Source organism: Aquarana catesbeiana, linkage group LG13 (genome assembly GCF_042186555.1).
Source record: "Aquarana catesbeiana isolate 2022-GZ linkage group LG13, ASM4218655v1, whole genome shotgun sequence".
Taxonomy (NCBI): Eukaryota; Metazoa; Chordata; class Amphibia; order Anura; family Ranidae; genus Aquarana; species Aquarana catesbeiana.
In genome coordinates, this window is record NC_133336.1 from 105,034,833 (window position 1) to 105,051,210 (window position 16,378).

At 38.8% G+C, this 16,378-nt stretch overlaps 1 protein-coding gene across 4 annotated transcripts in view; it reads left to right on the forward strand.

Moving 5' to 3' along the window:
• Positions 1-373: 373 nt before the first annotated feature.
• MEIS2 (Meis homeobox 2) overlaps positions 374-16,378 on the forward strand; it is a 214,330-nt gene continuing 198,325 nt past the window's right edge. The window contains exons 1-6 of one of the 4 annotated variants that reach the window (XM_073609148.1): positions 374-1,308; positions 2,170-2,399; positions 3,499-3,640; positions 5,540-5,590; positions 6,989-7,039; positions 8,914-9,063. In XM_073609148.1, the coding sequence (XP_073465249.1) occupies positions 1,297-1,308; positions 2,170-2,399; positions 3,499-3,640; positions 5,540-5,590; positions 6,989-7,039; positions 8,914-9,063 (636 nt within the window). In that variant the 5' untranslated portion in view covers positions 374-1,296. Of the gene's footprint in view, positions 1,309-1,453; positions 1,785-2,169; positions 2,400-3,498; positions 3,641-5,539; positions 5,591-6,988; positions 7,040-8,913; positions 9,064-16,378 lie in introns of those variants that run through there. The other 3 variants (XM_073609150.1, XM_073609146.1, XM_073609147.1) reach the window with 3 other exon arrangements.

The window sequence follows — 16,378 nt, forward strand, 5'->3', positions numbered from 1 at the left end:
CTCCACCTTCCTGTGACCTCCAGGCTGTGACAGCCCCAGGCCAGCAGCAGGGCATTGTGGAGGAAGATCGCAGGAGATGTGATCGCTGTACAGAAGGGTGATAAGAGTTTCCTCCTGTGTTGGGATCGGACGAGGACTTTGATCGCACGTGTGTTGTGTCCTGGCACTGATCGGGTTAATGGGTGAGCAGTGCCATGCAATGCAGGGAAATGAGCCTGTGACTAGGATAATGAGGGCTCAGGCTTAGCTGCTGGAAGGATGGCCTGTGGATGTCACCTCCCTCCCCTTCCCTGCCTCCCTACACTCCTGATTGCACGGCGCCCATCACATCGCCTCCTAGTCTCTGCCTCCTCCATGTGTCTGTGCGGTAGGACTGGCTCTGGCTCCCTCTACTTCCGGGTTCCGTCATTTTCATTCTCCCGCCGATCAGCTCCACAAACTGAGCCTCTTGTATAAGCCAGCAGCAGCCAACCTGCCAGCAGTCACTCATCTGCCAGAGACAGGCTGCAAAATCCCCTCCACCACCACCCAGCTCCTCACTCCCTGCACACCCAAGCACTTTGGACTTTTTTTTTATTGCTTTTACTTTGTTACTAAAAGAATATTTTTATATTTATTTGAGATTTTTTTTTTCTTGGTATTTTTTTTTTTTTATTTTAGTTTATTTGGATCCTGATTTTTTTTTCACGTGTCATTGGGGGAAAAAATAAAAGAGACAGAGATCTGTAGGGAGCTGTCAAGAGGAGTTACAGAAAGATAGAAGCATCACAGAGAGAGAGAGAGAAAAAGAGAGAAGGGGCTGGAAGATTCGCTGCTCATCTTCATCACGATCACCACCATCATCTTCCTCCTCCTCTCCTGCCACCATCCCTCATTCAGCACCTTGACATGCTCTGCCTCTGATTGACATCTGAAGTGGCGGAGCGCCATGAGAGCCCCCAGCCTGGGTACATGTGGCTCTGCCCTGCTGGGCCGACACTGAACTCCTAAACTTGGGACACTTCGCCACTCATCGCTCCGGACCACAAACAAGACCTTTTTTTATAGCCGATCTCATTATAGAAGGAGAGATTGGCCTTCCTGTGCAGCATGCTTGTATGATTGTCGGTCTCTCGGGTTGTCGGATCCGGGGAGAGGAAGGAGAGGAAGGAGAAGAAGAAGGAGCTCTGCTGGATTGCAGAAAGAAAAATAAAAGAAACAATTTGTCCGTTTCCCCCCCTCACCCCCCCACCCCTCGCCCCCTTTTCCCTTCCCAGCAGCCCGGGACACGGAGACAGCACTATAGGGCGTTTATTGATGGCGCAAAGGGTAGGTTTAAATGCCCTGACACTCAGCAGAGCAAGGCTTGCATGGGGGGTATGCTGAGCCCGGGGTGGGGGTGCCACCATTCAGGATGTATATATGTGTGTGTTAATAAAGGATGGATATGAGTGATCAGTGCTTTGTGTGTCTCCTGCACGCCTCTCTCCTCTCTGTCTCTGACACATACACACACCTCTCTCTTCTCTCTCTCTCTTCTCTCTCTCTCTTTCTCTCTCTCTCTCTCCTCTCTCTTCTCTCTCTCTCTCTTTCTCTCTCAGTAGTCAGTGTTTTCTCTTCCTGCTGCCCTGCTTCCTCATGTCAGTCCTATCCTCCAGCTTGATTTTTGCAGCTTTTCCTCGCAGTCGCCGTCCTTCCATCTGTCCATGTTCTAGTTCCTCAGCGAAGAGCTTGCACTTCTTTTTTGTTCTTTTGTATATTTTTGGATGAGCAGTAAAGAGCACGCACACGCCTCAATGTTCCTGGTAACTCTTCAGCTTCCTCCAGTCGGGGCTCTTATTTATTTATTTATTTATTTATTTATTTATTGCCCTGGACTTTTCCCAATCAACACTTTTTTTGTGCTTACTTTTTTATCTCTTCATCTTATTTATTATTATTTTTTAATCATTATTATGATTTTTTTTTCTTGTCAGGCCTCTCCCAATGAATGCTTTTAGTTTGTCTATTTATCTCACATTCTTTTTTTTGTTTATTTTTTTTATGATTATTATTCTTCTTCCTGGTCAGGCCTCGCACCTCAGAGCTTTTAGTTTGCATCTTTCACAAATTTCTTCCTTTTTTTTGTTTCTGTTTTTTGTATTTTTCTGTCTTTTCTTTCTAATTCTTTGTCTTTCTTTTCTCTGGCAGTACGATGAGTTACCGCACTATGCCATGGACGGAGTGGGGGTGCCAACCTCCATGTATGGTGACCCACATGCCCCTCGACCTATCCCACCGGTACACCACTTAAACCATGGACCCCCTTTACATGCCAGCCAGCATTATGGGACTCATGCCCCCCACCCCAATGTTATGCCCACCAGCATGGGGTCTGCTGTCAACGATGCCCTTAAACGGGACAAAGATGCCATTTATGGGTAGGTACTGCTGAAATCGGGCGGCATGTTAGCAAAAGCATAGTCAGATAGGTGCTCCCATATACACATGTCAGATAATTATAGTCAGATCAGATCGGTGCCCCTACACACACACTTTTAGATAAGTATAGTCATCCCAGACCGGTGCCCTTTATACACACAAATGTCAGATAAATATAGTCATCCCGGTGTCCCCTAAACACATGTCAGATAAGTATATCCAGATCGGTGCCCCCTATAGATACACATGTCAGATAAGTATAATCAGATTAAATCGGTGCCCTTATACACAAATGACAAATCATATCGGTGCCCCTACATACATTAATGTCAGATAGGTATAATCAGATCGGTGCCCCCTATATACAGACGTCAGATAGGTATAATCAGATCGGTGCCCCCTATATACACACATGTCAGATAGGTATAATCGGATCGGTGCCCCTATATACACACATGTCAGATAGGTATAATCTGATCGGTGCCCCCTATATACACACATGTCAGATAGGTATAATCTGATCTGTGCCCCCTATATACACACATGTCAGATAGGTATAATCTGATCGGTGCCCCCTATATACACACGTCAGATAAATATCTCCCTTATGAAATGATCAGGACTGATAAGGGACAGGGAAGGCAGCAATTCAGCTTCCCAGCCATGAGCCGGGCCTGATAATTCCCTGCAAAACATTGCAACTTCATTAGAGCCACTCAGGATTCCTAATACCGACCAATTAAGGATTAAAGGAGCAAATAAAGAGAGGATTAAAAATCAGCTTGTTGCTATGCACAGCAAAACTGCAAATCCTTTATTCAGCAGACACAAATTGTCATATGATCATTAAGATTTCACATGTGCCGTTCTTCTGGAGCGGGGATTATGTCCAGGACCCCCATTTATTTCTACATTCTGATAATTCCCAGATTCTCACACTCTCTCCCTAAACTTATGATGACAGTAAAATAATGAACGCCAATTTACCTGAATGTATTTTGATTTTTTTTTTTTCTTTTTTACATAATGTAGTTTTATGATAGAATGTCTGATGTGATGTTGGTTTATTGATGGTGGTTTGTTGTGGGGTCCGCACAGACACCCCCTCTTCCCTCTTCTAGCTCTGGTCTTTGAGAAATGTGAACTGGCGACGTGTACCCCGCGGGAGCCGGGAGTAGCAGGAGGGGACGTGTGCTCGTCCGATTCCTTTAATGAAGACATCGCTGTATTCGCCAAACAGGTCAATCACCTAGCCAACTATTCACCCCGGCCCGCTGGATGCTTGTTTTATATCGTCTATATTTGTGGATGCTTGTATTTTATCCCTTCTATTACTGGTTGCTTGTATTATATCTCCCCTATCACTGGGTGCTTGTATTATATACCCCTATTACTGAATGCTTGTTTTATATCTCCCTATTACTGGGTGCTTGTATTATATACCCCCCTATTACTGCTTGTATTATGTCTCCCCCCTATTACTGGGTGTTTGTATTATATCCCCCCGTTACTGAGTGCTTGTATTATATCTCATTATTATTGGGTGCTTGTATTTTATCCCCCCCCATTCACTGGGTGCTTGTATTATATCTCCCTATTACTGGATGTTTGTATTATATCCCCCCATTACTGAATGCTTGTATTATATCTCATTATTTTTGGGTGCTTGTATTATATCCCCTCTATCACTGGGTGCTTGTATTATATCCCCCATTACCGAGTGCTTGTGTTATATCCCCTTATTACTGGGTGCTTGTATTATAACCCCTTTATTGCTGTTTGTTCCTATTATATCCCTTCTATTAATGGGTACTTGCATTATTTCTCCCCTATTACTGGGTGCTTGTAGTATATCCCTTTATTGTGTGATAGTATGATATCTCCTTTATTGCTGGATGCTCCTATTACATCTCTTCTATTAGTGGATGCTTGTATTATATCCCTGAGTGCTTGTATTAAATCTCTTCTTTTACTGAGTGCTTGTATTATATCCCCCTTATTACTAGATACTTGTATTACATTTTTTCTATTAATGGATACTTGTATCATATCGCCTTTTTATTGCGTGCTTGTATTATAACCCTTCTATTAATGCATGCCTGTATTATATCCCCATCATTACCGGATTCTTGCATTATATTCCTTCTATTAATGGATGCTTATTTCACTTTTCCTAATGCACGACGGGCTATCCCCAGTATTACTGATTGTTTGTGTTATATTAATTTATTACGGAATGCTTGGATTATACCCCTTTTATTATAGAGTGCTTTTACTACAGTATTTTCTCTATATTACGGGATACTTGTATTAGATCCCTTCTATTGCATACTTGAAAAATATCCCTTTTTTCGGTGGATTCCTAAAATATATCCCTTTTATTACTGGATGCTTGTTGATATATTTTCTATAAGTGGCTGCTTGTATTATACCCCCTCTATCACTGAGTGTATTATATCCCTTTATTACTGATTGCTTTATTGTATTCCTTTATTGTTGCATGCTTGTATTATCCCTTCTATTGTATCGCCACTAATACTGGATACAAGTAATATATGCCGAGAATTACTCCATCACTTTGTATCCTTGTATCATATAAGCCACTCAATTTAGATAGAAATGTATTTTCTAGAATTTACTAGAAATGTAACTATTACATTATTTCAAATGTAACATTGAATTATGTCCAAAGAAATAAAAAAAATGTAGAATATGGCGCCCTAGGAAGCTAAGGTGTAATTAGTGTTTTGGAGGAATATTTATAAAATGCGATATATAGTATATATGTGGAGAAATACATAGCCACGCATTTTTCCTTTAATAATAATAATAATAATAATAATTATATATATATATATATATATATATATATATATATATATATATATATATATATATATATATATATATATATATATATATATATATATATATATATTACATACATCTGTAAATACTGATTGATGATAGAGATTAGAGATTAGTACGTGTATTTGCATGTACACGCAAATAAACACGTTGTCTTTCAGTATAGCTGTAAATCTGTGAATGTGTCTAGTAATTTCCTATTTATCTAAATTCAGTTTGGCGATGTGTCCACATACGGCTGGGTAGTAACCTATGATTATGTTGTCCCCAGGTCAGGGCAGAGAAGCCCCTTTTCTCCTCCAACCCAGAGCTGGATAACTTGGTGAGTACTCTGTATTAGTGTGCAGTACTGTGTAGCAATGTGTAGCAGAGTGTAGTGACCTGCAGTACTGTATAGTAATGTGTAGCAGTATGTGTGCAGCACTATGTAGCAGTGTTGTGGTAATAAGTAGCGGTGTGTAGTACTGTGTACTTGTAGTGGCGTTGTAATATTGAGTAGTAGTGTGCATTACTATGTAGTGGTGTTGTAGTAGTTAGTAGTGTGCAGTACTGTGTAATGATGTTATAGTACTGAATAGCAATGTGCAGTACTATGTAGTGGTGTTGTAGTACTGAGTAGCAGTGTGTAGTGCTGTGCAGTGGTGTTGTAGTACTGTATAGCAGAGTGTAGTACTGTGTAGTGGTTTAGTAGTGTGTAGTACTGTGTAAGGATAATATAGTACTGAGTAGCAGTGTGCAGTACCGTGTTGTGGTGTAGTACTGAGTAGCTGTGTCCAGTACTGTGTGGTGGTGTTTTAGTACCATGTAGCAGTGTGCAGTACTATGTGGTGGTGTTTTAGTACCATGTAGCAGTGTGCAGTACTGTGTGGTGGTGTTGTAGTACTGAGTAGTAGTGTGTAGTACCGTGTAGTGGTGCTGTAGTAGTTAGTATTGTGTAGTGGTGTTATAGTACTGAGTAGTAGTGTGCAGTACTGTGTAATGGTGTTGTAGTACTGAGTAGTAGTTTGTGGTACTGTGTAGTTGTGCTGTATTAGTGTGTAGTGGTGGTGTTGTAGTAGTGTGTAGTTGTGTTTTAGTAGTTTGTAGTGGTGTTGTAGTAGTATGTAACGGTGAGGGAGATTTACTAAAACTTGTGCACACAGAATCTGGTGTAGCTGTGCATGGTAGCCAATCAGCTTCTAGGTTTTATTGTCAAAGCTTAATTGAACAAGCTGAATTTAGAAACTGATTGGTTACTATGCAGAGCTGCAGCAGTTTTAGTAAATCTCCCCCAGTGTGTAGTCGTATTTTTCCAGCACAGATTGTGTTGTGGGAATGGCAGAAAACAATGGTGAAGGCAGGGAGGGAGGGAGGAGGTCGGCTCACTAGAAGTGGACAGGCGGGATTGTCTGTGATTTGGAAATGGGAAAGTGTCACTTGTGTGTCGCTGTCACCTGTGGAGCAGCTTGTTCCTCATGGCAGTGAATTAGCAGGTAGGACATTCGTCAGAAATCTCAGGGAGGGGGAGATCAGAGTGACTGAGCCATGACCGAGGAATAAACCAAAAGTCTGGATAATTAGTACCCCCCCCCCCCCCCCCCACACCTGTCAGGGGCACCCGGGCCTGTCCGAGCTGGGGACCGACTCGGGGCCCCTATGATCACCTCCCATAGACCATACATCATAATCCATCCTCAGGGACACTTTCCTCCCCAGAATAACGGCTCTGCTTTCATTGCAGATGATCCAAGCCATCCAAGTCTTGCGGTTTCATCTCTTGGAATTAGAAAAGGTAAATAGATTGTTTTCATTACGGAACACTTGCTTCTGACATTCCGTATAACGTATGGGGCTTTACAAGACATGCGCCCTAATGTCATTATATTGTATTTACCGAGAGATCAGTCCAAACAGCCAGCATGGCCTGATACACAACTGTCACCCACACACGTCACAACTCGCCCAATTCTGATATTTACTATTCACCTCCACATAGATTGCCCTGACAATGTAACGCACATTAAATATACGGTATATAATGGAGGGGAATTCTAATCAATATTTCAATATTAATTGCCCAAGCTGTGATCAGTGTGTGGATGATCTCCGTGGTGTATATATATATATATATATATATATATATATATATATATATATATATATACACACACACAAACACACATATACATAGCACCATCTTCTGGGTAATATTTATATATTTATTTATAAATATATGTATTTATTTTTTTAAAGAGTGCTTAATTTTTTTTCAGTGTGTGATATTCAGCTCATATATTAATCCACATAATAGAAATAATGCACGGGGTAGAGCGGAGATATGACACCACCGCTACCTCTGCCGTTGGGTTCAATTATGCGAATTTCTTGTGGACACTTAATTGAGCGAAACTAATTCGCAGCGCTAAAGCTAATTTGTAATGCAGTTATCTGTGAGCGGAATGTGGCACCCAGATGCCCCCGGAGGAGCGTTCCCTTGCCGGGCACTGGAGCCCACTTACCCCTGGGACATGGATGTGAACCCGGACTGAGGGAATAGATGTGCCCCCTCATGTGGATGCAGAGCCATCGGATACAACAGGAACAGACTCTGTAATGCTGACACCCCTGGGCACAGATGGCACTTGGTGACCCCGGGTATTGGGGAGGGTGGACTGGCAGCTCCAGCCTCTGTTGCCCACACTAGTGTGTTACCATTTATCATGGCCTGCTCCCTGGCCATTATCCCAAACCCCACTATTCCCTTCAACCCATCCCAAGTCTTATCACCAATTTTGTCCCTTATGCCAATTTCTGATCGCTTTCTTCTCCCTTTTCACTTTCTTTTGCTTTCTCTGCCCATCCTTTCCTCCTTCTCTTATTCTTGCAAGTCCCAATTTCATGTAACGTTATTCTCTATTCTCTGTTGTGGCCTCATATTTCCTTCTATCCTTGTCCATTTCCTCACTCTCCTCACTTTTCCTTTCCTATTTGCTATATCCTTATCTCTCCCCTGTCTTCCCTTACCTTATTTTCTCTCCTTCACTTACCTCTCCGCTATCTGCCCTTAGCTTACCTCCGTCTTCTCTTACCTCTACTTTTGCCTTTCTCACCATTGCTTATCCTTTCATTACTTTTCCTTTTCCTTTAAGTCTCCCCCATCTTCCTTTACCTTTCCTCCGTATCTCTCCCCCATCTTCCTTTACCTTTCCTCTGTATCTCTCCTCTGTCTTCCTTTACATTTCCTTTGCATCTTTCCCCTGTCTTCCTTTAACTTTCCTTTGTATCTCTCTCTTTACTTCTCTTGCCTTGTCTCTCCTTTGTTTTCCCTTACCTCTCCATTGCCTGGTTTCCTTCTCCCCTCACCTCTCTTGTCTTCCTTTATGTCTCCTCTATGTTTCCTCTCCTCTTCTAGCTCCCTTCCCTTACCTTTGCTCTGGCTTTCCTAAGCTTTCCTTGTCCCCTCAGCCCTTCTCTTCTCTCCTCTCCTCCTCTCTACTTGTTGCTGCCCCGGGTCTCCAGAGAATAATATCTGCTGCTACAATTTCTTTATTGTTTCCTTGCCTGCAACTATTACAGTCCTTAATGATAGTTACTCTTGGAGGACATTCTGGCTTGTTGCTCTTTCTACCAAACATCATTGCTTCCCTCTTCCCCCCACCTCCCCAGGTCCATGAATTGTGCGATAATTTCTGCCATCGATACATCAGCTGTTTGAAAGGAAAAATGCCCATAGATTTAGTGATTGATGAGAGGGACGGGAGCTCAAAGTCTGACCATGAAGAACTGTCGGGATCCTCCACTAACCTCGCAGACCACGTGAGTCCCCTCTTCTTTATTAATTCTGGTGGTGACCTGATGATGATGATGATGGTGGTTTGTGCTTAGTGCTATGTACTCCCTGTGCTGATTATATTGAGGCCGGTGATGGTGGATGTAATCAGGGATGTGTGTTCTCTCCATGTGTTCTCTGGCTGTGTGTGTACACATCGCAGTGTGCATTGCTGGACACAGTCGTGCCGTGTATAGTGGTGCCCTGTCTGGGCTCTGCACCTTTATTTCTCGCTGTGTTAACCTGTGTGCTGCTGCGGCACATATCACAACTATTTGTAGTGCAGATTTTATTTTTGTGTTTTTCCCCTTTGGCGATTTTTTTCTTTATTGGGTACAAGGTACACACCAGTCAGGCGCCCCGAGACCCTTCTTTTAAAGGATCGTAACATTTAATGAACCAATAATTGACTTTCTATTAGGGAGAGCTGGAGAGAATTATTAACAGCGGTATTACAGGTTAAGCATTGATTTCTAACACTTTAATAATTCGGCACAATAAAAATCAGGCTTTTTATTGAAGGGTTTGCAGTATGGACTGGAGTGCTGTGTTCCTCAATCCTTGTTATTCTGGTGTTTCTATGACTGTTTATGGTGCTGTAGTTTATTATTGTTGTCTGTGTTATCACTGCTGTTGTGTTTTGCCATGTGACCTCCACTGTGTAATCCTCCTCCCTATAAATAGAAAGTAGACGCTTTTTACTTCCCAGTCCTCTGTCAGTATTAAGTGATTATTTCAAATCAGCCGGGTCTTTGTAATTAACTGTTGGGGTTTCAAGAAGATAAAAAAACTGAAATATTTTGTACATTATTGTATGTTCATCATCATGATATATATATATATATATATATATATATATATATATATATATATATATATATATATATATATATATATATATATATATATATATATATATATATATATATATATTTATTAAAAACAGTAAATATATATATATATATATATATATATATATATATATATATATATATATATATATATATATATATTTATTTATTTATTTATTTATTTATGTTTTTTGTAATATTTATTCTTTTTTTATTTTTTATGTTTCCCATTTGTGAAATAAAATGTAAACTGTGAGTTCCAGGACATGATCCTGCTGTGGTCTGTTTGAGGCCGCTGATCCAGCTCCAAGTTTTTTTGTTGCCAAAGGTTTTGTGGATTTAGGAAGGGATGAACAATAGACAGGATCTGTATATATACTGCAGTACATGTATACATTCCTCCCCCCTCTGTAAAGTACAGCTTCCTTTCCCAGTACAGTCTAAAAGCTCATGTCCCGCTTAGTAGATTACACACCCGGCCTGTTTAGGGTCTGACAGATGGCAACAGCTAAAGCCAATTTACTCTGCTCCTTGGTAATAAGGAACCTTTTTATAGTCCTAGTGAACTGTATGGCTTAGGTGACCGGGTCAGTTTGAAATTTTACATTTTTCTTTAAAATGTGTCAAAATCAGCTATAGCAATTCGATTTTGTATATTTTTTAAAAAATATAAAAATTTGCATAAAAATTATGTAGCAAATTTTTAACACTGTAAATTGGTGTGCATGGTTGCAATGTTTTTTCAGATATAAGCAAAAACAAGTTATTGTTTTATTTTTTTAGAAAAACAGTTGACTGAGCAAATGCACATTCTGTTTTGTCAGTTTCAGAAATTTAAATGATGCAAAACATTAAAGGAAAAAAATAAACCTTTTTTTTTTTTTTTTTTTTTTTTAAATGTAGCTGTTAGCATTCATCCCCCATTTAATAATGTAAAAGTAAATCGTTTACACAAATTTCATTACCCTATTCCCCCTATATCTTTTTACTTTTATAATAAGTATAACTACAGTGATTGCTTTTTTGCATAGGTATTTGTTCTGTGAAAAACTATGCAAATTATTATGAAAATATAATATATTTATTGTGTATAGATTTGATAGACTATGGTGCATAAAAAATAAATAATAAATAAAAAACAACTGCTAGACATGACATTAGTTTTCTTATTCCCCCCTCCAGTTAAAGTATTCGATTTATTACAGAAGTACAGTTTTGTTTATGCATTTTTATACCAGCTTCACTGGAAATAGTAATCTGCACCTACCTGTTACTTTTCTAGTGATTATATTGGGCCTTTATTATGAGCTTTAGTTGTGTAATGCCCGCATTATCTGTGTGATGTACAGCGAAAGGCATTAATGGCATTGCTTACTTAATAATTTCCCACAATTAGCTTTTTTTTTTTTGGGGGGGGGGGGGGGGGGGGCAGTAATAAGTAGGAAATGTCATACATGGGAGTTGAGTATCTCCTGGTTGCTAAATCCTACCACATTAAAATCCACATAAAACCCTCTCAGGTAGGGAAATATGAGGGGTCTTTGGGCACGGTGCAAAGTAAAGAATGGGATAGACTGGGCTTTGATGCTGGTGTTCAGGTTCTGAATTACATGTAGTCCTTAAAAATACACAGTGTGGCTTAGTGCATATGCCTTTAAGACCTAGACAAGATTGCTAAATATCATATTTGTGTTATAACTTGAAGCTCAAGGCGATTCATTGTTTTATCCACTGTATCATCTTTACACACTGACTTATTATTTTGAAGATGTGTGCAAATGTAATACCAATGGTGTATAAAATCTGTTAGAACCCCCCCCCCCCCCCCAAAAAAAAAAAATATGAGTTAAAAATGTAAAAATTAGGTACTGACTGAGGGACAATTATATCCTGTAAATAACATTTTTTCTTATTGAACCAGCCAAAGAATTGACAAATAATTTATTCACTGCTCTGCTAATGCACATTCAAACCCCTGTCGGAATACTCATGCATTGCAGTCTCCTCCAATGTAAAGATTCCCATCCTTCCTTCCTCTTTATAGTCATGTAAACTCTGAAATGCTCTTGGTAAATACTGATTGTTCTAAAAGCAAACAATATAATGATGTTATAAGTGATGCCAGCTTACTTAATCCCACTAACAAACAACTCATAACTATAGTTATCAAAGGATCTGCAGTTGCTGTCATTCATTGTCAGTTTCATCTAAAACTGCTTAAAACTGCACTCAGCAATCAACTATACTGACTTCTTTTCACATTCACTCCCAAGTTCAACCCAAATATTCCCAAGGCCTTGCTCCAGAATTAACCCTTTATACCTCTCTTGGCCACTTGTGCAATTGTCTCATCTTCATCAGGCATACAACATATAGAAGCTGTATCAGTATAGGGCATTACATCAATGTATTTTTAGAGTATTAGAGTATTGGGTAACTTACACCTGATCACCAAGTATCAAATATTTAGCAAAGGGATTAACATGCAATATTGATAGTTCAAATAAATTAGGGTTTACTTACCTGCATGTGAAACATATTGTTCTTGCTTGGAAAAACAGTGGCATTTAATGTTTATATAAATACATGCTTATTTTAGTCTGTGTATTACTTAAAACTCCTTTCTCATATGCTGCTTACATTTCAAGATGTCAGTGTTTAGATACAAAACCTGTGTATTCAGGGCTATACTGGTACACCTTTACAGTAGACCAGTCTCCCAACTGCCAGATACCCAGTATAGAAATACAGTGCAGCCAGATAAACAAAAGCTGATTTCTGATTGGTTGTTCAGGGTAAGAACGTATTGTTCATATTTGAAATATTGTGTTAGATTAGAGTATATATGGCAAGCCAGTGACAGAATGTCAATTCTCAGATTCCCAGGTATCTGTGGTATGCTGGGACTTGTGGTTCAATACCGGTTTGCAAGCCACAGGTTGTTAGTGAATTTTCTGTTAAGCATGTAAACACATATTAAGTGTACATACGTTATAATTTCACTAATAAGATTAGCGGTAGCCACACAAGGCAGCTCAGCAATATTTATATCTGTGTCTCCAACCCTCGCCTATGTTTTGCTGCTTGCTATGTGTTTCATTAAACATGGTCTTGTTCACTGTGGTAGGAGAAGCATTACATGACTTAGTAAGCAAGGGAGTCATCTGATTAATGTTTGAAAATATTTTGAGTCGATTGCACCTGTGTTTTGGATTTGTGTGGATGTAGTGAACTCTGCATTTTCTAATTCTCCTGAAATAAAGATTTGTGATGTCTTTTATACAATATGACAGCATTATCATTATGAAAGGCTCAATTGATTGCTTATTGTGAGAGCGCAGCAACAACACCACAAGAGGTGCAACTTTGAGAGGCCTCTCCACTCATGATAACATTTGTTCCTTCCACTTGGGAGGTTACCTGAGGTCAGCAAGAGCTTGTTGTTTATATAGTTTATATGTGATGAACATTACTACTTTAAACGCATTTAGTAGATAAGGTACTAGTATGATGCTGTAAAAAGATGAGAATTTCTTTCATTGCATGTTATCCAAGTAACAAACAGTACTATGGATTATCCACTACTATGGGATATCCATTACAGGCATACCCCACTTTTAAGTACACAATGGGGCTTATTTACTAAAGCTAGAAAGTGCAAAATCAGGCTCACTTCTGCATAGAAACCAATGAGCTTCCAGGTTTTATTACCAAAGCTTAATTGAACAAGCTGGGGTTAGAAGCTCATTGGTTTCTATGCAGAAGTGAGCCTGATTTTGCACTTTCTAGCTTTAGTAAACCCCATTGTGTAATTAAAAGTGGGGTATGCCTGTAGAATGTTATGTGAAAAAAGTAACGCTTCACAACCCATTTATCATGCTTTTTAGTAGATTTAAATCTATGTAAATGTTTTGGTTTCCTAAAATAGTTATCAGTCAACGTGAAAAAAAATAAACATAATTTCATGACATGTATGTTAATAAATGAACAAAAAATAATCCTTTTACTTAGTCCATGTTGAGTGTGCTGGTAAAAGTGTTACTTGGGTATATGCAAACTTTGGGAGCTATATAATTATGTATAATAATAATAATAATAATAATAATATTTCACTAAACTAAACAGTTTCCCTTTCATTTATTTATTTTTTGTAATTAGACACCACTTTGCCAGTTTCCTATAGCATAGTCTGTTTGGGCTGTTGGTTTTCAGGAATCTTATCAGGGCCGAGGAATAGTAAGGGGCTAGGAGCATTTCATTTTTACAATGCTATGTGTTCACTACTAATATTCAGTCAGGCTTAGAGGAGTTAAAATCCCTGAACGTGGCCAAATCTGATCACAAGGCTGTGTAAAAATGACTTTCATTAAGTTAAGCCAATCATTCTTTAGTGTAATCAATAATGCCCACCAGTTTAACTAGTTTAATGTATCACAAAATGTTTATAGTTTTTTAGGGTGTACATTTTACACCAGCTTTTTGAATTTGTGCTCTTTTCAAAAACCCAGTGTGTTTTTTTCGTTCTCCTTTATATATATATATATATATATACATATACACAAGCCCAATTCCGTCTTTGAGATGACTATTTCTTTGCAAATATGAGCCGTTAATAATCTTTTGTAAATCAACTCCCCATTTACAACCATGAGGAATCAATATAAAAGAAGTGCATAGAAATGGTAGACTAACATTGCCAAACTGAATGTTCATTATTTTCACAACAGTCAAATATATAGTGCCGCTTGCTAATGTAAAACTTGTATTGTGGGAAATAAAATAGAATGGGGGTTTATGGTGTGAAACAGTGTTTTTGACAGATGGAGGATTGGCTTCAGTGTTCTGTTGTTGGGTTATTTTTGGGGATCTCGGCCTTCTTTCCGCTGGACTGTATGTGCAGTTGCTGTGGACTGTGTGCCCTCCCTCCATAGTACGGGCGCTGTGTGTGTCTACTGGCACTGTCAGACACTAGTTGTTTCAGGTGCAGAGCTCACACCATGAAAAAACTCTGCTTTACCATCCAAACACATTCACAGCATTTTAAATACCCCTAGATCATATTTCTTGGTCATTCTCAGGGTGTTATTGTTTTTTCAGATTTTTCACGTTCTTTTTTAAATGAATGGATATCCAATTTTTGACATTATCTTAGAAAATTATTGTAGAAAACAAAATAGTTTAATCTGCCAAAAATATATTTTGACGTTCGGCGTGAAATTGATCCCCCATGTGCATACATGTTTTATGTTTGTTACATTACAATTCTCCTGTTTGTATATGTATATAATATTCTTTGTCAGGCTGTAGTGACTTTTCTTGAACAAAGTGCTATAATCTTTATACTTGGCAATAGATTGTGCTTACTTTTTAAGCAGTACCCATCATACATAAATTTATAACACAAGGCCATTTATTAAACCCTATTAAGGTAACAGTTCATTACAGTAGATATAAAATATATTAACCTCTCATAACAATGATGAATTGGTGAACATAAGACTCGTGGGATGAATCCAGATAGAAGAGTTTTATTTCCGTATGTAAAACTTCAACACATTTTTAAATTAGAAAAAGACAATAATAAGGTTTTGTTGGAGTGATGGGGAAATAGAGCTGGGCTTTCATTGGTTGGTGTTGCTCAGATGTATTGTTGATTGTGTGCCTGTGTGTTAGCTGACTACACAGGTATAAATATTCTATATCTAATGTGTTTAGTTTGTTTAATATTTGTCTTGTTTTTATTGCTATTGTTTTGTCATTGTTTATATGTTCCTATATTTGCACAAAAGCACATATACACTTTCTCTATGAGGGTTCAGCCTACTGCCAAGTGTTCATAAGCAACTTGTGTAGTTCAGCAACAGTTGTCTAGTGTGCTTCCTAACAGTGCCTAATTGTCATGCTCCCTGGAATATTTTACTGGAGACAAAAGTTTTGCAGTAGCTTAGCATGTATTATGGTTCAAGGTTCGCTTACTCTAAAAGGAATATTTTTATGATGGCTTTGTTTACTTTACTGGCTTTGTTTACTTCGGCAATTCAATCAATGTAATGAGAATGGTAAAAGATAATGATTCCCTTGTTTAGTTGACCAATACAATAATCAATTCGAATTGGGTTCCACAAAAAAGTAATTCACTGTATTGCACTACATATCTACTATAGCTGGTAAAGGCTCAGTCCATCCAAAATTTATATTTTACCTTTTAGTAAACATTAGTTTTAGCTTCTCAGTGATTCCATTTGCAAAGTCACTGGGCTTGATTTCCCAGTCCCACACACCCAAGGGTACCCCACGCTTCCTGTCAAAATGTTTTACTTTATAAATGTAGAGAGTACGTTGGGTGGAGAAGGAGTAAAAGGCCCTCAACTCTGGAAACCCTGATAGGTAAACAAAGCCAGTGGGTGATATTAGTTGTGGTGGAATGACTCTTAGCATGGTTCACACCTAT